Genomic DNA, 24,360 nt, shown 5'->3' on the forward strand with positions numbered 1-24,360 from the left:
ACATTATATCATGCACCTACACACGCTAACAATTACAGGTGGGTTTGAAGGTACTGGGGCTTTGTTATCACTGGCCTACATAATAAATTCACCAGGCAGTCATAGGCCTAAATGCTGACGTTGCTATTTACTGGTAGAGTCCATTAGTAGCCCTATTAATAGCCCAGTTTGGCTTTGATGTAAATGCCACACACGCACACACACACACACACACACACACACACACACACACACACACACACACACACACACACACACACACACACAAAAAGAAAGCTGCTGTTTGAAAGAAATGATATACTTCGCTCCCAGGGTCAGTGAATCCATTTAAAGTTTGACCCTATACTGTGTGAAAGGAAGAGATATTTGCATAGGTTCTTTAACCTCACTGAAATATGTATAGGTGTGCAATTGCAAAGCTGAACCCTACACTCAACTTATATGACATACAGCATTCTGAGGCATCCTCCTGCATCAGATGTTGCACCACTGAGCCCATGGAGCACCCTCACAACCTGCGGTAGCTCCCATCCTCCAGACGAGGGAAGGGGCAGTGTGGAGAATAATTGACTGCATTACCCCAATGATCTCTGAATTCCCTAATTTCCACTGACCCACTTATAGCTCTTTTTTGAAATAGAATAACAAATGACCCCCAGAGACTGCTTTTTATTTCTCTCAGCTTCTCAAAACTACCCTCAGGCCCTGCATTGTAGTAAGCAGTTTCATAACGGACAATGAGTTGTTCTTTTTTTGGGGGGGGGGTTCCCCCCTTTTTCTCCCCAATATTATGCAGCCAATTACCCTAATTTCTGAGCCGTCCCAGTCACTGCTCCACCCCTTCTGCCGATCCAGGGAGGGCTGCAGACTACCACATGCCTCCTCCGATACATGTGGAGTCACCAGCTGCTTCTTTTCACCTGATAGTGAGGAGTTTCGCCAAGGGGACATAGCGTGTGGGAAGATCATGCTATTCCCCCCAGTTCCCTCTCCCCCCGAACAGGCCCCCCGACTGACCAGAGGAGGCGCTAGTGAAGCGACCAGGACACACACTCACATCCGGCTTCCAACCTGCAGACACGGCCAATTGTGTCTGTAGGGACGCCCGAACAAGCCGGAGGTAACATGGGGATTCGAACCGACGATCCCCGTGTTGGTAGGCAACAGAATAGACAGCTATGCTATCTGGATGCCCTACTAGTTGTTCTTTTAGTTTTACAAATTGAATATTATGTTTTATTTTCTGGCCACTATCCAACAGTTCACCTCAAACACGAGATCTTTCAGGTGAAATTGGGCATTTCTTGATAGAGCAAACACTAACCTGACACTGACTTACTTTTTAGAAGCAGTACTTTTAAGACACAGTTGCTCAGCGTAAAGGTGCCATTATGCACCCTCTCTGTCCTGTTCAGTTCTCTGGCATTCAAGTGCCCACATAGAGCCAGCATCTGTCAGAAGCGTCATGGAAACATCCTACCTGGTGTAACCCTAGTTTCTGTGACGAACCCTATACTTACCCCGTACATTTGATACAAAAGGGGGCTTCTTTTGTTGAACTTGAACTGGATGTACTACTTTGTTGTTTTCACTCTATCAAATTTACCGCTGGCAAGGCCAGGCATCCCATATCCCACATCATTTCACACATATTCTCTGTTTCTCTCTCTCTCTCTCTCTCTCTCTCTCTCTCTCTCTCTCTCTCTCTCTCTCTCTCTCTCTCTCTCTCTCTCTCTCTCTCTCTCTCTCTCTCTCTCTCTCTCTCTCTCTCTCTCTCTCTCTCTCTCTCTCTCTCACTGTCTCTGAAGAGATTTTATCTGCCATTTTTCCCTCCCTCATATACACACACATACCCACACTCATGCAGACTTTCATCATTGCTTTTATATAAATAAGTAGGGTATTGCAAAGCTGTAAAGGTCTTTGCCGTGGCATATCTCGCCCAGGCTAGCTGTGCCCAGAGGAAAATTACAGCTGATTTCCTTATCTGGGCTGAGAAAATAGGAAGCCTCCATGACACTGTGAGCGTACTTTGATTATTGCAGAATAAATGGGGCAGGTCTCATCTAAAAGTAATTGTGTGTGTGTGTGTGTGTGTGTGTGTGTGTGTGTGTGTGTGTGTGTGTGTGTGTGTGTGTGTGTGTGTGTGTGTGTGTGTGTGTGTGTGTGATTGAACTCATCGCGTGTCTGAATTCTGTAATGTTAGTGTATATATGGTATTTTAAGAGTTGTAAGGTAAAAGGTAGGTTTGAATGATACCAATTAATCAAAAGTATTAAAATTCTTAAAAGGAATTCCGATTATGAAGACTTGTAGTCCTTATTAGATTGATGTTGGCTTCAGCTATATAAATATGATATTTAAAAAAACAGTCCAGATGTCTTTGTTCTTATAAAATTTGAAAAAAAAAATCCTTTCACTCGTAGGCCGCCATTGTTGTTTACATTGCAATGCAGTCTGGGTAGCAACGACAAATTGTTGCACGGGTCTTGGTCCCATTCCCCTGATGCTACAGCGAGATAAACATGTCTTCTGTTCAGCCTTTTCAATTTGAACCCGAGCGCCATGTTCGCGAGGAGGACAACATAGAAGACATTACTCAAAATGTTTATCAAAATGAAGAGGATCAGAGCGATGAGGAGATGAGATTGGGGCAAAATCGATGGTGTCTGTGCAGCAACTGCTTGTCTATGCCAACCGAGAGAGAGAGAGTGTTTGTTGTAAAGCACTCTTCTTTCTGTCAGCAGCTGTTCAAGGTAAGCATATTGATCAAACTGTCTTTGTATGATAAAGCTTATCCCAATATCAATAATGATAGAGATTAGCATCCACTGCCATCGTATGCTTTATACATTATGAGACTATACACTAAGATGCACTAACAAGATGCTTACGGGTTTGATTATATTTACAGATATCCCGCACATCACAGCACAAGAGAACTTTGAGGCAGTTTGCCTCAATAGAGATGTTTTATGAGCTGCCCTCATCAGCCTCCATGACCAGGAGAGTGCTGGCCTACCAAATCAGAACCAGGTCACCAATAGGCAAGTCAAAAGCCACTGCGGCATGGTGGCCCAGTGGTTAGCACTGTCGCCCCACAGCAAGGAGGTCCTGGGTTCGAACCCCGGGGTTGTCCAACCTTTGGGGTCATCCCAGGTCATCCACTATGTGGAGTTTGCATGTTGTCCCTGCGTTGGGTTTTCTCCGGGTGCTCCGGTTTCCCCCACCGTGAAAAAGACTTTCGTGTTAGGGTTAATCCTGCTGTCTGTGACCCTGACCGAGGCATGGCAAGAAGAACTGGAGTTGGTCCCCGGGTGCCGCACGGTGGCTGCACACTGCTCCTAGCTACACAGCTAGGATGGGTTAAATGCAGAGCAGAATTTCCACACAGAGATCAATAAAGTATATCAGAATCAAAAAATAAAATCAAAAACATCAGCCCATGTTCACCGTTAAGTTCTCGACATTATTTTACATTGTATTTTACATAGAATAAATTGTATTTTATAAAAGCTAAAGATATCTATGATGGCAAATTAGGGCCATGTAGGTAAAACAAAAGAAAAAAGAAAAAATTACGGAGCCAGGGGTGGGGGGTAATATTTTGAGGAAAAACTCAGAATTACCAAGATTTTTCTCGGACATGACCCCCTTCTCCGGCTCTGTAATTTTTATTTTTTTATTTTTTACCTACAAGGGCCTTAAAATGCCATCATAGGTATCTCGTATAATGTGTAACATGTATTAAATTCAGTTTGACTCCTGGTTATTTGTATTCTTGTATATTGTAATATTTTCTGACCAACAAGATTAAAATGTATGAAATTACACCAAATAGCGTCCTCGCATTATTTTGCACATATATTTGATTACAACACTATCATATCTACAGGAGAACTAAGTAGTGTTTCTGTATCTGTATTGTTTTGTATTTGCCACAATCAGTACCTGAAGTCCTCAGAGGAAACACCGTAGAAGTTAATTTAAAGTATTCACTTGAATTTTGAATTTCACTTTCCTACTTCAGGTGGCATGTTTGTAATTCAAGCCAGTGGAGGGCTGAGGGTTGTGTACTTTCAGCTGTAACAGCTGACCTGTGCACACAGTACTTTCTGCAAGTGATGAAAAAAAAAATCTATCTTGACTGTGCCCTTCCTCTGAAGGCTTCAGTAGTTTTACAGGTTAAGGCAAACAACTTGTAACATTCTGTCATAACTTAACATAATATTTGTTTAAAACATTCTGGTTTTAGGTCTTACAGGTATGCCTCATATCGTCGGTTTACACGGTGGGTGCATGGCAGGCTGAGGGCACAGTCATTCCATCATGTGCAGCTAACAAAATAAGAAATGTCCCCTCTGGACCAAGTGGAATCTGTACAGGGTTCGAAGGTGTAGATATTGATCATGCAGAAGTAAATGAAGCATGGAGAGATTTTAATGATATTTAAACTGTATAGTTCACATTTGAATGTATTTCATCATGACCATGAGTTATGCATAGCTCAACATAACAGGGTATCACACAAAAATGTCAATAGTTTGAATAAAAATGTTTTAACAAAATGTATTCCGATATGAAAAAAATATAGATGTGCGTTTCATGTCATTTATGAAATATGACATGTCCTTGAAAACACTGACCTCTTGACTAGAATTTAAAATTGAAGTTAATGTGGATTTGAACAATGCTGGTGTGTACATCATGTGTTTGTAATGATGCAACTACTTTAAATGTGAGAACTGCTGTGTTTGAAAATTGATCTGTGATCTGGATGGTCTCTCTTGTGGAGCCATGATATGTCTGGTTCACTCTCATGTCCATGCCCCGGTTTGAATCTGACACAGAGGAGAGAACATCTGCCACCATAGCCATCGTGTAGCCATAGTCCTTCTCCACAGCCACTGGTCTTGCTCTGAATGTCTTGTGGACTTTGCTCCGAAAGATTTTGAACTTGGGTTCACACTCTCTCCATCTTGAAAAACAGCCTGTTCAAAAACAGAAATATGAAAAATAGGCTAAACACAGCTGAAAGGTGTCAGGAACATTTTGATGTACAATATCCAGTGACCATATATCCACCCACCTATTCCCTGTTCGCGCTGTTGTTATAATCCAGAGCAGCAGGCATGGAGGCATGGATCATCATGTCATATCCGAAATGTGTTCTCTTCGGCAGGTATTTGAGGTACATGGAGTGGTACACCTTAAACAAATTTCAATTTCAAATGAAAAAAAAAAAGAGTCACATCCGCCATAAAAAAATACCACATTATATTAAGTTGAAACCTTTTAAGACTTCTATATTTGAACATACCTGCTTTTGTGTGGATGCACTTCTTTAGATAATCCAGGTCTTTCAAAAGCCACTTGTCTTTCACAGACTCCACAAGTGCTTTGTGGACTTCAGATTCGGGCCTTAAACAAAGCTTACTTCTCTGGCTTGTCTCATCGAGGGGTTCATGAGCACATCGGTGATAGTGTCTGTTCCCTGGCCAGTTGTGTCAGTTGGTAACATGGTGTATTACTGTTACCCACTTCTCTTTCGACCCCTCGGCGTCACCCTCACAGGTTTGTGCACTCCGCCACAAATGATTTATAATGGATTGAATCCACTCTCCCAGGTCTTCACATTCCCTCCCACAGTGGCCAGTTTTTTGACACTCCTTTTATCATATGCCAGTGATCGAATTCGTGGTGTTTTTTTGTTTTGTTGATTACAGACCCTCGTTTCTTTGTGGATGTCTGTCAATGGAGATGATAGAGACCTTCACTCCATTTTCTTCTATGGTTTTAAGAGCTTTCTTAAAACCTTTGATTTCCATGGTAGAAACTTGGGTGCAGCTTATTACCTTGAAATCGACATCCTATTGACTTTGCACATCTAAAAAAAGTACGTGCAGTATTTGGCTGAGTGGCCTGGAGCGTCACACCAGCCATCTCCACAGGGCACAACTTCTGCTTACTGTGATTTCATGGTAGTTAACACTGCACTCAGCTCTTTGGTCCATGTTTTTTTCAATAGCAAGAAGTACAAACTTCTTCCTCAGTGTTGTGTTTGTGTCTTCACTTACTGTTTTGAGGTTCATGTTGCTACAGAACAGATCAAATTTATCAAAATGGATGCCACTGAAAAAAACGGATGCTGCCAAAAGCAGGTTTCCTGCCGCTTTGGCCCCACTCAGTCAGCGGAGTCTGCCATCTGCAACTACAGCCGTGAGCGCTAGTGTCAACTGTGATCCTTCATTATACAGCCCCTTCTAATCTTCCTTGACAATCAAGGAGCCACACTTAAAACAATACTGAAGCAATTTTAAGTACTCCTCGAAAACTATAAAAAGCCATCTTCTTTATGGGTTTCAGTTGACGCTTGTGATTTTTGAGGGCCCAGATAAACTTACATTGTATTCCGGATCAGATTGTCAGTACTGTGGCTGACTCTCCTTGCTAAGTTCATCATCTAAGAGGAACAGATCCTGGGACTGACTGTCCTCTACTTGTATATCCAACCCAATTTCATGTTTACCTGTGTAAACATGGTCTTTAGTTACTGGATTGTGCATATCTGCTGGCCACTTTACCACTGCATCCGATGTGTCTATATCCATCTGAGTTGCTGCGTCGGTCTTACTTGGAGAACACTGTACACTTACTGGTGGCTTGTCAGGTTCCTTCCTCCATGATCAGGGTCGTGTCTGATGGTTTGCCTTCACAGACTGCAAGTGCAGGATCGGGTAGTTTACATCCTCGCAGGAGAACATCCAGTGTCTCCCATCGTTGACGTTTCTTTGAGTGGATTTCACTTCCTATCCAAGGGCATTTAGACTCCTTGTGGGAGAACGCTGTAGGCACAGCATTTGGTTTTAGTCTTCCCTTATAACCAGCAGCACCCATGAGCTCTTTTAGCAGCTGTGGTCGACTAAATACGTCAAATGCATCAGGAGAGAAGTGGCGTGAATACAGCCGTGTGTCTTTAGGAAGTTGCATTCGTCCACAAGCATTTTCCCCACTCCTTTCTTTTCTTCTTATCGCTAGGAAAGCTGTGAAGACTTACATCACTTTTCTTGTTGCTGTTCGACTGAAAACTACAACAAAAAGCAGTACGGCGTGGTATTGTATTGATATTTCCTCTACTGTGGGCCAGTAAAAATAGCAACAGGTAATGGTAGCGCCATTAGCTCACCTCTCAAACGCAACTAATATCCGTCTGACCCAGAGTGCATTGTGCGCATAAAGTAATGGTGGCCTCCATAGTTAAAAATAAGGCTGTATTAAATATTGAGTATTTTAAAAAATAATGAAAGTATTTCATGTGTTTCTAATGACGTATATTAGCAGTAGATGCAATTACAGCATATTAAAGCCTACAAGTCTTGATAGTCGGGGTTCCTTTTAAGAACTGCATTTTTAGAGTGTAAATTGCCAAATTACAGGAATGCAGTTATGCATTTTTTTTTTTGGTTTCTTTGAGGGAAAGTGTCACATTTAGCTTACATATTTAACAATTAGGTATCTTGCATGCGGATATTGACCAAGAGTGCACCAAAAAGAGCCATATGTTTATTTGACATTATCCTAATGTCCTAACGTGTACATTTGTTCATCATGCCTGAACCATAAACTTGCTAATGTGTGCGTTTAAGTCAAGTCAAGTCAATTTTATTTGTATAGCCCGATATCACAAATTACAGGTTTGCCTCAGGGGGCTTTACAGAGTTTAACCAATAGTAGTGTGTGCGTGTGTGCGTGCGTGCGTGCGTGCGTGTGTGCGTGTATCCCTGGCAGTGAGCCTAGTATCTTTACACCAAGGCAGCAGAAGGCTTACGATAGTACTGAAAATGTTGATAGGCTGTGTGGTTGCTCTTCACCTTACACAAGGTATAATTGGACTCAGTATAGTGGCTTGTGTTGGTGCTTAGATTTTCTTTGGCTGTGTGTGTGTGTGTGTGTGTGTGCGTGTGTGTGCATGCGTGCGTGTGTGCGTGCGTGTGTGCGTGTCCCTGGCAGTGAGCCTAGTATCTTTATACCAAGCCAGCAGAAGGCTTATGATAGTACTGAAAATGTTGATAGGCTCTTCTTTGGTTTCTCTTCACCTCACACAAGGTATAATTGGACTCAATATAGTGGCTTGTTTTGGTGTTTAGACTTTATTCAGCTGTGTGTGTGTGTGTGTGTGTGTGTGTGTGTGTGTGTGTGTGAGACCATGTACAGAGTTTAAGAGCCAATATACAGAAAGTAGTCCGAGTTCTGTATGTTTCGCTGTGGATTAGTAGAGGGATTGTTATTTCAGCAATGATGAAAATATTTCATTTCCAAAAAAATTTTGTCTTTTATTGATTTTTTTCCCTCTCCCATGAACAGAGCATGCAAAAAAACAAAAAACAAAAAAAAAACCATTGAGATAAATCCTCAGGATCTTGTCAGTCTGTTGCAGAGCTCTCCAAATACAACAACCACAACTATTCAAATGCCCGTTGCAAGGAAATCCTTGAAATATGGACAGAAATATATTCATGTAAACCCATGTGTGTTTTGATGCGCACTTTTACAATATGCAGGAAACACACTTCTTTGCTGGTCCCTTAGCTACCCCAGCTCATTAAGATCCTTTGTAATCATCACGGAAACAAACCCAGTACCACTAGCCACAACAGGCTTATTAGTTTCAGCGAACAGTGCTGAAATTTTTTGGCATGTTATTATCAAGATGACTGAAAAAAGACAGTGCCAACCTTTTCCAATTTATTTTTTGAACCCCCCCCTTTTTTTCTTCCCAATTGTACCCAGCCAATTACCCCAATCTTCCAAGCTATCCAGGTCGTTGCTCCACCCCCTCTGCCAGTCCAGGGAGGGCTGCAGACTACCACATGCCTCCTCCGATACATGTGGAGTCACCAGCCGCTTCTTTTCACCTGACAGTGAGGAGTTTCCCCAGGGCGACGTAATGCATGGGAGGATCACGCTAGTCCCCCCAGTTCCCCCTCCCCCTGAACAGGCGCCCCAACCGACAAGAGGAGGCGCTACTGCCAGGACAGATACCTACATCCGGCTTCCCACCCGCGACACGGCCAATTATGTATGTAGGGACACCAGACCAAGCCGGATGTAATGCAGGGATTCGAACCAGCGATCCCCATGTTGGTAGGCAATGGAATAGATCCCTATGCTACCCGGACGCCCACAGTTTCCAAATTTTGTCTGGTAAAGAAGTTTTACAGAAGTGTAGTCTGTGCTGTATACTCTGTAGCATACCATTGAGCTTGTGGATGGTGACAGTACCTGCACTGCATTGTAAAACGTCAAGGCTGCAGCGCATGGAGGGTAGATAACATGTATGGCCACTGGAGATGAAATAAACACACTAGGCGGCTCTCTCCTACGGTATCTTTGGGTTATATCAGGGATTTATATTACTGTAGCGCTACACTCCAACATCTCACACACACACACACACACACACATTTGCTGCTCTTTTTAAAAGGACAAAACTGTCATTCTCTCAATCCTCGCCATCCTGAAACAGCACGGCACATTTGAACAAACAAGATATAATCTTATCACTGCTTGGCATTTGCAAAAGGGAGTTACTGCTGTTGACAGGTATAAGTTTGTCCCCTCACTGATGTCCACACAGCCTAGATAACTCCTTTTAAGCCCAGGCATGTCGTTGAGCTTGATTCATAATCACGTTTGACTTTGCTCGGCATTGTTTTCGGGCTTTTTTTTTTTTTTGCTATTGTGTGGCTCAGATCTGAGGCCATGTATTCAGCACAGAGTAGAGTCCCATCAGAACAGCTCATCCTCGAGCAGCGTGGCAAGATTAACAGTCTGACTCGTGAGAACACTGAAGCTAAGCATCCCAGGCAAATCTCACATCAGCCCTCACATCACACTGTCCTCTCAAAGGAAACTTGTGTTCAGACTGGCCATGACGGGACAACACAACTGTTTCAACAGTGTAGCGACAGTCCTTCTTCTATCTTTCCCTCTCCTCTTTCTTATCAAATCCCTCTCTTTCTTTCTTTCTTTCTTTCTTTCTTTCTTTCTTTCTTTCTTTCTTTCTTTCTTTCTTTCTTTCTTTCTTTCTTTCTTTCTTTCTTCTCTCTGATGGTTCCTCTGTAGCCGTGACCCTGTAGCCAGCATGTGTCAAGGAGAGAAGACCTCTTCAGAACTGTCAGTTACAGTTTCTGCTGAGCAAGCTTAATGAGAGCAGAGAGGGGGAACAGGCTTGAAAGAAGAGAGAAAGAGAAGGAAATAGATAGCATGAGAGAAAGACAAGAGAGAGGAAAAGAGCCGGAAAAAAAAACGCAAAAAGGGTCTGTGGCAGTAAAAGAGGGTGGGAGGGAGTCGAAGAATGATGGAGTGAGAGAGTGAGAGAGAGAGAGAGCCAAGGAGAGAGAGAGAGAGAGAGAGCCAAGGAGAGCGAGAGAGAGAGAGAGAGAGTAATGAAGAACAGCCAGAGCTGTCTTGTTCTTCTGCTGAGGTCCCCAAAGCAAACAGAAGTGGTTTGATGAATGGGAAGGAAAGAGGAGCGACTGGGAGACAGACAAGGCAGTTCAACCAGCATTAACCCCTGTTGATCCCCACTTTCTTTTCAAGTATTTGAAAACACACACACACACACACACACACCTGCATGAGACATGCAGATGCAAGCGCAGAAACAGAAACGAACACATTCACAAACATGCATGCAGATGCATCTAACCCAACTCACACAAACACAAACAAAAACCCCACATTAACACGGACACAACCCCACACACATGCACACCATCACTACCATACACACACATACAGTAGCAAACACACAAACACACAGACCGTTGCAGCCCTAATAGCTATGTCCACCTGACCTTGACACTAGTAAAAGACTGCTGAACAGAGGACAGAAAAGGAGAGGAGAGAGGAGAGGAAAAGGGAAGCAAGGAGATGGAAGAAAAGAAAGGCGAAGAGCAGCAGTGAGCAGAGGAGAAAAGAGAGGGGGAGAGGAAAAGAAAAGGCAGAGAAATAAGGAGGACAGGAGAAGAAATAAGGTAAAGGAGTACTGCAGATGACAGCTCAATAGAAGGAAAAAAAAAAGGTTGGGGAGTGAGACTTTATCTTGTTGGTGTCTTCTCATCTGGTTAATATGTTGACAGACAAAACTCTAGCTACCCAATTTACTACTATAGAGGTGACCCGTTTGAATACTATACAGAACACATCATGTAACCCGCATATAGGCCCAGTGAGGGATTGATCGGTTGGTTGACTGACAGATGGGTTCCCCTACAGAGATAGAGGATCGCGTGGCCCTCCATGTTCTCGTCTGATAAAGGACCTCAGGATGCCGTTGGGTTGACAGACGGTGACTGTGCGATCACAATGGAAGGGGGCACTTGGACTGTGTTTCCACAGACACAGACGGCAATGAATCTGCCTCTTATCTCCACGGCTTGGTGGGTATGGTGTGCTGCAGGTTACCAGGAATGGCTGGAGATAGGTGTGACTGCACATGTGTTTATGTGAGTATAAATGCACCAGTGTGTGTGTGTGTGTGTGTGTGTGTGTGCGTGTGCGCGTGCGTGTGTGCGTTTGTGTGTGTGTAGGGGTGGTTAATTAAAGTCTTGCCACAGGGTTTGATGACAAAGCCCTTTCTGTCAATGATCTGGAGAAGCTCTGCTATGGATATTAGACACAAACACACACCACACACACACAGACGCACACACACTCTTCAGTTCATAAGCTATTTATGCCGGTGAATAACAATGCCAGCGTGGCAAAGGGATTCATTTGAAAATGAAAAAAGAAAGAGATGGCAAGAGAGAAATGAATGGATGAAAATGAAGAAAGGGGAAGCGCGAGAAGAACAGTAGAAGAGGACAAAAAGAAAGCAGAGAAAAGAGTTGAATAGAGCAGAGTGAAATATGAAGGAACACACCAGAGCAGAGCAGAGCAGTTAGAGAACAGCAGACTAGTTAGAGAACAGCAGAGCAGCGAGAGAACAGCAGAGCAGCGAGAGAACAGCAGAGCAGCGAGAGAACAGCAGAGCAGCGAGAGAACAGCAGAGCAGCGAGAGAACAACTAAGGAAGAGTCTATGGAGGGGATGTGTGACTCACGGAGGCAAGTGTTGTCGGTAAAGAACTCGGTAAACTTGTCACAGTCGTCCTTGTTGTTGCCACTGCTGCTGCAGTCACAGTAGGGAGAGACGCTGATCTTAGGAGAACGCAGATAGTTGGGAGTCATCACCGTGCCTGGAGAAAGACAAAAGAAGGAGGGTGTGAGAAAGTGAAAGATTTTTATTTTCTCTTCCATCCATCCACCCATCCACAGAATTCTGATCCATGGTCTAGAGAGCATAGCTTTTAAACCCTTAGCATGCCATGGGCCTCAAAGTCACTACACCAGCTGATCTAAGAAGATTACAGTCTTTATTGCTGTAGTGCTGTCAAGAAATGAAGATGAACCCTTGATCACCAGCCAGTATTTATCCTGCCACTGCAGTGCTAAACAGCATGCTAGTCAAAGTGAATCACTATTCCACATGCTAATTTCATTCTTTGTCTCTTCAGTATGCAGGAATCAGGCTGTATTGGTATGGTTTCTGCAGGAAGCAGAATGCAGAGAGCCTGGAGTGAAGAATAGGCTCCCTCACTGCAAGGGAAAGTAAATAGCCTCAGTCAGTGATTTCTTGCTTCCCCAATGGATTGTTCCCTTGTGCTGGCCACGCTCCAAAGCAGGCCTTTTTGTTTTGCGGTAGGCAGAATGAATTGGCGTTTCTCTGCTCGCTGGGTTGCGTGAATGTGTGTGTGTGTGTGTGTGTGTGTGTGTGTGTGTGTGTGTGTGTGTGTGTCTGTGTGTGTGTTTGTGTGCGCACTGCTATTGGATTGTGTTCTAGAGTTCTCCTTCTTCTACAGGCGAAAGACAGAAGGAAAGGTCCCCTAGCACAAAGAACGGAGGACAGAAAAGGCATAGCAGTGAATGAAAAAGGAGAAGAATGTCTTTAACTCCGTTTCTACGTCTTCAGCGCTCTATTTCTTGTCATTTTGTGCAGATTGCACCCCTGCTTCTATCTCCCTGCCATTGTCTCTGTCCATGTTTGCTTCTCCCCTCACTTGGTTTTGGTCACTTGACTGAGTTCGCCTCGACTCTATTCAAGGATGTCCTGGGAACAGTCACCGCATGATTGGTTGTGGTACTTTGTTTCGATTTTAATTCCTAAAAAGCTCTAGTTATTTTATCACATGTAGGCACATTCATCAATTTATGAACTAAGGGAGAAAAAAACATTCCCAGCAATATCCCACAGAGAGACTTTGGGTTATGCCGTTTATATATGTTCAGTTTTTATTGAGCTTTAATTAAAACACCACAACAGTTCAGTGTCCTCCAATGACACCGCTCAGAGGAGACAAAACAAAAATGATTAACAGTGCCACAGCATATTCAAATGTTAGATTTGAAAATGTTTTTCAATTCACAAAAAAATGCTATTTTTTTATTTGTAGTGAAATTTCCATTTGTGAAAGTGACACTTGTTTTTCTCTTCTACTTTAGAATTTCGTGTCGACGTACTTTATGTTCTTCATCTTGAGCATCACACAGTCTCTGTACAAATTATTTAGTTGACAATGACAAACTTGACTTTTACCTTAAACCTGAATATGGTCCAGTATGACCTGTAGTGCAGTTCCTGTCAGTGTTATCTTAAACACTATATATATGTGTGTGTGTGTGTGTGTGTGTGTGTGTGTGTGTGTGTGTGTGTGTGTGTGTGTGTGTATGTGTATGTATGTATGTATATGTATGTGTGTATATATATATATATATATATATATATATACACTACCGTTCAAAAGTTTGGGATCACCCAAACAATTTTGTGTTTTCCATGAAAAGTCACACTTATTCACCACCATATGTTGTGAAATGAATAGAAAATAGAGTCAAGACATTGACAAGGTTAGAAATAATGATTTGTATTTGAAATAAGATTTTTTTTACATCAAACTTTGCTTTCGTCAAAGAATCCTCCATTTGCAGCAATTACAGCATTGCAGACCTTTGGCATTCTAGCTGTTAATTTGTTGAGGTAATCTGGAGAAATTGCACCCCACGCTTCCAGAAGCAGCTCCCACAAGTTGGATTGGTTGGATGGGCACTTCTTTGAGCAGATTGAGTTTCTGGAGCATCACATTTGTGGGGTCAATTAAACGCTCAAAATGGCCAGAAAAAGAGAACTTTCATCTGAAACTCGACAGTCTATTCTTGTTCTTAGAAATGAAGGCTATTCCATGCGAGAAATTGCTAAGAAATTGAAGATTTCCTACACCGGTGTGTACTACTCCCTTCAGAGGACAGCACAAACAGGCTCTAACAGGTACTATTTAATGAAGATGCCAGTTGGGGACCTGTGAGGCGTCTGTTTCTCAAACTAGAGACTCTAATGTACTTATCTTCTTGCTCAGTTGTGCAACGCGGCCTCCCACTTCTTTTTCTACTCTGGTTAGAGCCTGTTTGTGCTGTCCTCTGAAGGGAGTAGTACACACCGGTGTAGGAAATCTTCAATTTCTTAGCAATTTCTCGCATGGAATAGCCTTCATTTCTAAGAACAAGAATAGACTGTCGAGTTTCAGATGAAAGTTCTCTTTTTCTGGCCATTTTCAGCGTTTAATTGACCCCACAAATGTGATGCTCCAGAAACTCAATCTGCTCAAAGAAGTGCCCATCCAACCAATCCAACTTGTGGGAGCTGCTTCTGGAAGCGTGGGGTGCAATTTCTCCAGATTACCTCAACAAATTAACAGCTAGAATGCCAAAGGTCTGCAATGCTGTAATTGCTGCAAATGGAGGATTCTTTGACGAAAGCAAAGTTTGATGTAAAAAAAATCTTATTTCAAATACAAATCATTATTTCTAACCTTGTCAATGTCTTGACTCTATTTTCTATTCATTTCACAACATATGGTGGTGAATAAGTGTGACTTTTCATGGAAAACACAAAATTGTTTGGGTGATCCCAAACTTTTGAACGGTAGTGTATATATATATATATATACCCCCCCTTTTTTCTTCCCAATTATATCTGACCAATTACTCCGCTCTTCCCGAGCCTTCCCGGTCGCTGCTCCACCCCCTCTGCTGATCCGGGGAAGGCTGCAGACTACCACATGCCTCCTCCGATACATTTGGAGTCGTCAGCCACTTCTTTTCACCTGACAGCGAGGAGTTTCACCAGGGGGATGTAACGCGTGGGAAGATCACGCTATTCCCCCCAGTTCCCCTTCCCCCCTGAACAGGTGCCCCGACCGACCAGAGGAGGTGCCAATGCGGCGACCAGGACACATACCCACATCGGCCTCCCACCCACAGACACGGGCAATAGTGTTTGTAGGGACGCCTGACCAAGCTGGAGTTAACACGTAGATTCGAACCGCCAATCCCCATGTTGGTAGGCAACAGAATAGACCGCCACACCACCCAGATGCTTACTATCCCTTTCTACCGGAAAATTAAATAAATAAAATATACATATACATATATCGTCTTTCTAGGTTTTTTTTTTAAGAGCTCCCTCTCAGCTACTCTCAATTTATCTTTTTTTTCTGATGCTCATAATATCATCAGACATTCGTTCATTTACATATAGCCTATCAGATCAAATCATCAAAATATAAACACCGCCCACCCACCCAGCGCTGGACTACTCCCACACAGTTCCCCAGACAGGTGATAACAGTTGGTAAACGGACAGCATTTTAGTATATAGCACATTTCTAGCTGCGACAGCTTCTCAAAGCACTTTACAAGTAATGAATGCCTGTCCTTCACCCACCCACACACGCACACTCATGTACCGATGGCAATATCAACAATGCAAGGTAACAACCAGCTCACTGGGAGCGATGAGGGGTTAGTTGTTTTGCTCAGGGACGCCTCTACATATTCGCATGGGGGAGCCGAGGTTCGAACCAGCAACCCTCTAGCTACCGGATGACCTGCTCTACGTCCAAGCTAGATATGAAAATATATGAAATTTTAGATGTGAAAATTAAAATCTGACTACTGATTTCTGTCTGACTTTAAGCAAAAGGTATTTGTGTGGATACACATCTATCTGAAGGATTAAAGGAGAATAGTGTATTTTTCAAGCTGTCTTTTGGCCCCTCACATGTGCATTTAGGATGTCTAAATCAAAACAAAGAACAATGCATAACACAAGCTGGAAAACTAACATTACAAAAAACGGCTGACTTTTATGGAGAGTTGAAGAAACTCATCATGCCTAATAGGTATGGTAGCCAACTCCAATTCAAGATATAAATGCATCCATTTCTGGAAATGATAAACAGCAGACAGATTTATTGAGCTAAAAAAAAAACCACACAGTAGAATTAGACAGAGAGACCTGAAGCAAAAAGTATGAGCCTGATAAACAGGTGACAGGTACTATATGCGTACTCACCAATCAGACCAGAGTATGCAAGCAGGCAGTCTGCGTAGTTCTCCTTCAGACAGCCTGACAGGGAGCGAGGCTCTGGCTGGCAGTTGGCAAAAAAGTCAGCCAGACGTGACCTGCATCAAACACCACACACATACACACACACACACACACACACACACACACACACACACATTTGTTTATATATCCTTGTGGAACAAGATTTTTCAGTGACACCTTACAGTAATGGTACATTAATTAACACAATTTAATGCAGTAATAAGAACTAATGTGCCTAGTAATCATTTACTAATGGTGATCATCATTTACTAATATTGGTTAGTCCATTAATTAACCCTTATTAAACGTTAACAAGAGACATTTGTTAACAGTTCATGCTTATTGTATGGATTAACTGTTAGTTAATACTTATTACAGCATTAACCAATGTTAATTAATGTACCCTTATTGTGTTACCGATTTTTCAAAATCCTATTTCTCTAATTCCAAATCCTAGAATTAACTGTAACCCTAAGCCTAATTCTAATGCCTTATTTTGATACCAGACCTAAGCCTAACCATAACCTCAATTGTAACCCTAGTCCTAAACCTAACTCCTAGGCCAGAAATAACCCCTTTCCTCATGGGGACCTAAAAAGGTCCCTGTGAGGAAGGTGGTCCAGACTCTTACTTCCATATGAGGACATTAGGTCGTCACGAGGTAGGATAGATGCACACACACACACACACACACACACACACACACACACACACACACACACACACACACACACACACACACACACACACACAAAATTATCTTGATGCAAACATGAATATTGACCTTGACAGTTTAATTTGTTGATTTTTGACAGAGCGTATAACGGGAAGGTTAAGTGAAATAGGTAGCATAAAACATCTGCAGCATCATTAAACACAACTGGCCTCCTAAGCAGCTGCCTCAGGGTTGCTAAAATGACCTTTTTATCCATGCTCTGGCTTTTTGCATCCAGGCTTGGACCAAAGGCAATTCTCCACCAAGACTATTCTGTTTTATTTGCTGGTTTCTTGCAATCTTGTTTACACTTTTACCATAGATGCAATGGCATGTGAAATTGAAATAGACTGAGAATTTTCCAAAGAATTTATCTTTTGGGGTAAAGTTAAAGGCAGGGCACTTGTTCCTTGACCGACAAAAAATAGTAGGTGTCACATTCATACATTGACAAACTAACAATGACCTCAACTAAACACTCTGAGGTGCCCTCAATGTCACTCCTCCAAAATAGACATACACACAATGTACAAACACACATCCTTGGAGAAGCTCTGCAGTGGATATTAGACACACACATATACCCCCCCACACACACACACACATGCATGCAAACACACGTGTGTATGCACAGACCCCCCGTGCGATCTGTCTAATCTCACCAATCTGCTGTGCAAGCCTGCCGAGCAGAGTGGAGCAGTGCATAGTGAAAGCTGTGTTAATGACAGGCAGTATTATACACCTGACATATGGTAAGGGAGCTTGTGGAAACACATGGCTCTAATCTCTCTCCACTAACCGACAAATGGACTGGGAGGGGGCAGCTCTGCAGTGAGACCTGTTGTTCGGTCTTGGGCATTTGTGTGATGGATGAGGATGGAGAGTGGGACAAAAGAACAAGATGAAAATAGAGGGAAAGCTTAGTTGTGGAAGCAGAACAGACATTTGATGTTATAACACCTCTTGGACTTCAAGGATAGGTTCCCATTTTTCAAAAGAAATTCATACCTCATTAGCATCATTTAAAATCTTACAGGCAAACACTTCACCAATCACTTAGATGCTTTGTCTGTGTCTAAGTTGTCTTCGTTTGATGGCTGGGAGAGCTGGCGCTGGATCGACTGGGAGAGCTTGGTCTGCGCGTCCTGTGGGCCCAGGGACCATGGCCCTGTCCAGAGTTGCGCCCGAAGACTGAGACTGAGGGCGGTCTTACAGGACATGGAAGCAGGGCAGGCTAAGCTAACTGCTAGTCAATGCAGAATGGCAGTTCCGATAACACTGAGGGCGCTCTGGCGGCGGCCTCGCTTGGTGTTGACTGTGTTTTTGGTCTTGTCGTGTGGAATGTGGGGAGGTGTGTCGAGGGTGTCTGGCTGGGAGAGCTGGCATTGGATTGGTTGGGGGAGCCTGGTCTGCTGTGTCCGGTGGGCCCAAGGACCATGGCCCTGCCCAGAGCTGTGCCCGAAGAGGAAGCACCGAGGGCAGTCTGACAGGACGCGGAAGCGGGGCAGGCTAAGCTAACTGCTGGCCCATGCAGACTGGCAGTTCCGACATTCATCCTGGCGTTCGCTCTCTTTCACAGTGATTTATTTATTTATTTTAATACACTATATGTACAAAAGTATTGGGACACACCTCTTAATCATTGAATTCAGGTGTTTCATTCACCTGCAGCAAGCCATGCAGTCTGCATGTACAAACATTTGTGAAAGAATGGGTCGTTCTGAAGAGCTCAGTGAATTCAAGCATGGTAGTGTCATAGGATGCTACCTTTGCAATAAGTCAGTTTGTGAAATTACTTCCCTGCTAGATATTCCACAGTCAACTGTAAGTGGTATTATTGAAAAGTGGAAGTGTTTAGGAACAGCAACTCAGCCACAAAGTGGCAGACCACGTAAAGTCACACAGCGGGGTCAACGAGTGCTGGGGCACGTAGTGCGTAAAAGTCGCCAGCGCTCTGTTGACTCAATAACTGCAGTGTTCCAAACTTCCTCTGGCATTAAAATTAGTAAAAAAAAAACTGTGTGCCAGGAGCTTCAAGGAATGGGTTTCCATGGCCGAGCAGCTGCATGCAAGCCTTACATCACCAAGCACAATGCCAAGCGTCGGATGGAGTGGTGTAAAGCACGCTGCCACTGGACTCTGGAGCAGTGGAAACGTGTTCTGTGGAGTGATGAATAATGCTTCTCTGTCTGGCAGCCTGATGGACAAGTCTGGGTTTGGCGGATGCCAGGAGAACGTTACCTGCCTGACCGCATTGTGCCAACTGTAAAGTTTGGTGGAGGAGGGATAATGGTATAGGGTTGTTTTTCAGGGGTTGGGCTAGGCCCCTTAGTTCCAGTGAAGGGAAATCTTAATGCTTCAGCATACCAAGACATTTTGGACCATTCTATGCTCCCAACTTTATTGGAACAGTTTGGGGATGGTCCTTTTCTGTTCTAGCATGACTGTGCCCCAGTGCACAAAGCAAGGTCCATTAAGACATTGTTGGGTGAGTTTGGTGTGGAAGAACTTGACTGGCCTGCACAGAGCCCTGAGCTCAACCCCATCGAACACCTTTGGGATGGACTAGAACGGAGATTGCGAGCCAGGTCTTCTCGTCCAACATCATTGCCTGACCTCACAAATGCTCCTCTGGATAAATGGGCAAAAATTCCCACAGACACTCCAAAATTTTGTGGAAAGCCTTCCCAGGAGGATGGAAGCTGTTATAGTTGCAATGGGGGGCCACTCCATATTAATGCCTATGGATTTAGAATGGGATGTCATAAAAGCTCCTGTAGGTGTAATGGCCAGGTGTCCCAATACTTTTGTACATATAGTGTATGTTGAATATATGTGTTTTTGTAGTTTTACAGTTGTTTTTTTTTGTAATTTGGATATGTGTTTTTGTCTTTGTGTTGCACTGCTGCGGGCTGGGGGAAACAATATTTAGTTTCATTTCGTGTACGCAAGTGCATGACATGAAATGACAAATAAATGTTCCTTGTTCCATATTGAGAACGGTACCACTTTGTTGAACCTTCTTGCTTGGCTTCAGCACAGTCTAATGGGGCAATTTTTTAAGCCTTCAAAAATAGAAGCTTATCTAGCAAAGTTTCAGGAGCAGGACCATGCCATTATCCACTTCTGCCACTTCCAGCATTCCTATAAATACCCACCTAAACCTCTCCTCCTCTTCTGCTCTCGTACTCTGCTCCAGAACTGAGATCATGGAACATCGCCTCAAGGACACTCAAAACAATTGAGCTACTATTTCATCATACGAGCAACATCATCCATCTGCTCACCTCATCTTGAGTATAGAACTCGTCTCACTATCCCCATCAGACGATGATCTATTCGGACAAAATCAGAACGATCGCATCCAGAATTTCCACCAGCCCACACCAACAGACCAAGCAACAGAAGCCGAACACTTCTCTGCTGCCTCTGACCGCAGTCATGCCATCTGCGCTTCAGAAAAACTTGTTCACCCCATCTGCACCTTAAATTTCAGTGTGCATCTAGCCCATTTGTAATGTAAGTGATGGGGTGAAAGGGACTCTGTTCGCCCATTCAATGAATGATATTTAAAAATCAAGAGAACTGGGTTCTGTAACTTCAGTGAATATGATCCGAGTATAATTCACCCAAAATAATCTGTCTGGCCCTCAAAAGTGTTCAATGTTTTTATTGGTTAGCAAAGTCCATAATATCCCTATTTTTTTTTTAAATCTATGACGTTGTCATATCAAAATGTTTTTACCACATGCCACTAGATTCTTTAAGACCGGCTTCCTAGGTATTAATGACATGAATTTCATGCTTTTTTTATTGTAGCAATTTGGAACTATAGGATGCCAAAATCCATGGAAAATACAGCATTTACATGCTGTATTTTGAAGTCCATAAAATAAGCCAATCAAATTGTTATCAGCAAACGCTTCTACATTCTTGAAGATCAGATCACTGCGTATCTCTGTCATGAACTTCATGCCCTTTTACAGTACCAATTTGGAATTATGGGATGCCAAAATCCTTTAAAATGGCCATTAAATTACATATGTGCTGCTATTTAAATGTCCATATCAAATTGTTTACAGCAAACTCCACTACATTCCTGAAGACCAGGTCCCAAGGTATCCCTGTCATGAATTTCATGTTTTTTTACTGTACCAATTTGGAACAGTGGGATGCTGAAATCCTCCCAAATGGTGATAGAATTGCATATATGCTGCTGTTTAAATGCCCATAAGCCCATTGTGTACTTATGTTTGAGTAAGGGGCAGGCAAAATAAGATTTTTCTCTCCCTGCTCCTTTTCAATCATGGAATGTGTAAATTGAGTTGTGTTTGATCATGAATTGCTTGTTTCTTTCTGGAGCTGTGCATTACCATGAGCGGAATAAATAATAATGAATGAATGATTGAATAAAATAGTTATACCAAATTGTTTTCAGGAAACTGTTACTACATTCTTGAAGACCAAGTCCCAAGGTACCACTGTCATGAAATTGATGCTTTTTTTACGATACCAATTTGGAATTACAAAAAAAGCCACTTTATTTTTGTCATTGTAAAGTCGTTCGGTTACAATGAAATTTGTCTTCTGCATTTCACCCATCCTATTGTATACGAGCAATGGGCAGCTGCAGCACTTGGGGACCAACTCCAGTTCTTCTTTCCATTGCCTTGGTAATGGGCAAAGACAGGAGTATTAACCGTAACATACGTGTCTTTTTGATGGTGGGAGGAAACCGGAGCGCCCGGAGGAAACCCACACAGACACATGGAGGACATGCAAACTCCACACCGAAAGAACCTTGGATGGCCTGGGGTTCGAACCCAGGACCTTCTTGCTGTGAGGCAACAGTACTAACCACCGGGCCACCGTGTCGCCTTTCATGCTTTTTTACTGTACCGATTTAGAATTATGAGATGCTGAAATCCTAAATGCCAATTCACTTCAGTACATGCCACTTTTCAAAAAGCCCATAAAATAATATCAAATTGTTATCTGCAAATTCCACTACATTCTTGAAGAACAGTTTCCTGTTTTATGACATGCCTTTTATACATTTTTACTGTGGTAATTTCGATTAAAGGATGTCAAATTCCTTTAAAATGACGTTCAATTGCATACATGCAGTATTTTAAAAGTCCATACAATAAGCAAATACAATTGTTATCAACAAACTCCACTACATTCTTGGGTACCAGGCCCCAAAGTAATGCTCACATAAAATTCATGCTGTTTTACTGTACCAATTTGGAATTATGGGATGCCAAACTCTTCCAAATGGTAATTCAATTGTACTCGCACTACTTTTTAAAAGCCAATAAGATAATATCAGATTATTATCAGCAAGCTCCACTCCATTCTTGAAGACCAGCTTCACGTGTACTACTCTAATAAATTTCATGCTGTTTTACATTGGCAATTTGGAATTATGGGATGCCAAAATCCTTTAAAATGACCATTCAATAGTGTACATGCTGCTTTAGCAAATCAAATTGTTATCAGCAAATCCACTACATTCATGAAGAACAGGCCCCTAGGTGTTCATGGCATGACTTTCATGCTTCTTTACTGTACCAATTTGGAATTATGGGATGCCAAATTCCTCCCAAATTGCAGTTCAATTGCATAAATGCTGCTTTTTAATAGCCCATGAAATAATCATATCAAACTGTTATCAGTAAACTCTACTACATACTTGAAGACCAGGTTCCCACATATCCCTGCCATGAATTTCGTGGTTTTTTATTGTACCAATTTGGAATTATGGGATGCCAAAATCCTCCCAAATACCCATTCACTTAAATATATGCCACTATTTAAAAGCCCAAAAATAATTTTATCAAGTTGTTATCAGCAAATGCGGCTATATTCTTGACAAACAGGTATCCAGGAGTTAATGGCATGACTTTTATACTCTTTTCACTGTACCAATTTGGAATTATGGGATGCCAAAATCCCCCCCTAAAATGGCAATTCAATTAAATACATGCTGATTTTTAAATGTACATAATATAAGCAAATCAAAATGTTCACGGCAGACTCTACTCCATTCTTGAAGATCAGGTCCCCTCGTATCACTGTCATTAATTTAATGCTTTTTTACTGTACCAATTTTGAATTATGGGATGCCAAAATCCTCCTAAATGCCCATTCACTTCAATACATGCCACTATTTAAAAGTTCATAGCATAATTAGAATGTTACAATTGTATCAATTATATCAAATTGTTTTCAGTAAATTCCACTACATTCTTGAAGACCAGGGGCCTCATATATCAATCATTACTATGGGCAAATTTGTTCGTACACACCCATGGAATTTTTTTAGCCCTCAAGGTTGTCTGACAGCCAGTAGCAAAGCTTGATGGTTATTTGTAATTCCTTCCTCCTAACATCTATTGTCTACCTCTTGTAACGAGCAATCACCCAGGCCTGCAAAGACATCTGTGTTCGCCAATCAGTGTCTAAATTCAGGAGTTACCAAGTTTCTACACTGGTCTCTGAGACAAACTCAGAGCTAAAAAAAAATCCCATGGGTGTGTACGAACAAATTTGCCCATCGTAATGATTGATACATCTGGCCCCAGGTCCCGACATATCTCTGTCATGAATTTCGTGCTTTTTTGTAGTACCCATTTGGAATTATGGGATGCAAAAATCCCCCAAATGGCAAGTCAATCACATACATGCAGCTATTTAAAAGCCCACAAAATAAGTATAGCTGTTGTAGCATTCCCACTCTTCTGCAGTGGTATCTAATGCTCTATGTGGGACAGACACACAATTTGGGTGGTACCATGACAGACCTTTGCCGCACTGGACCATCACCTCCCTGTTGTGTGAGGTCCTGCAGACACAACGAATGTCAACTTTTAGCATGGCCCTCTTAAGCTTTGCCTGCTTTTTTTTTTTTTTTTTTACATATGGAAACACTGGAGCTCTTTTCTCTGACAGTGCTCTGTTCAGACTTTGCCTCATTTTTTTTCTCCTCAAAATGGCACTCTGGCTTGACTCCCTACACAGAACTGTCGCAAAGGCCAGTGCAAACAGTCCACAATTGCTGCCTGACTGCTGCATGTGGACAGCAGGCTTTCTGAGAAGGAGTTGGGGTGCTTGAGGGCAAAGTAACCATGAGAGCATTTGCTTGGTTATCTT

At 42.5% G+C, this 24,360-nt stretch overlaps 1 protein-coding gene across 1 annotated transcript in view; it reads right to left on the bottom strand.

Annotated features, from left to right (window-relative positions):
- The window catches only part of gfra1a (gdnf family receptor alpha 1a), a 135,532-nt gene that overhangs the window by 20,424 nt on the left and 90,748 nt on the right, over positions 1 to 24,360 (bottom strand). Inside the window, exons 8-9 of the mRNA XM_056291934.1 lie at positions 16,455 to 16,564; positions 12,109 to 12,243 (exon numbers count right to left, since the gene is read on the bottom strand). Of these exons, the coding sequence (XP_056147909.1) occupies positions 12,109 to 12,243; positions 16,455 to 16,564 (245 nt within the window). The remainder of the gene's footprint in view (positions 1 to 12,108; positions 12,244 to 16,454; positions 16,565 to 24,360) is intronic.

Source organism: Lampris incognitus, chromosome 13 (genome assembly GCF_029633865.1).
Source record: "Lampris incognitus isolate fLamInc1 chromosome 13, fLamInc1.hap2, whole genome shotgun sequence".
In the NCBI taxonomy this organism is placed as follows: Eukaryota; Metazoa; Chordata; class Actinopteri; order Lampriformes; family Lampridae; genus Lampris; species Lampris incognitus.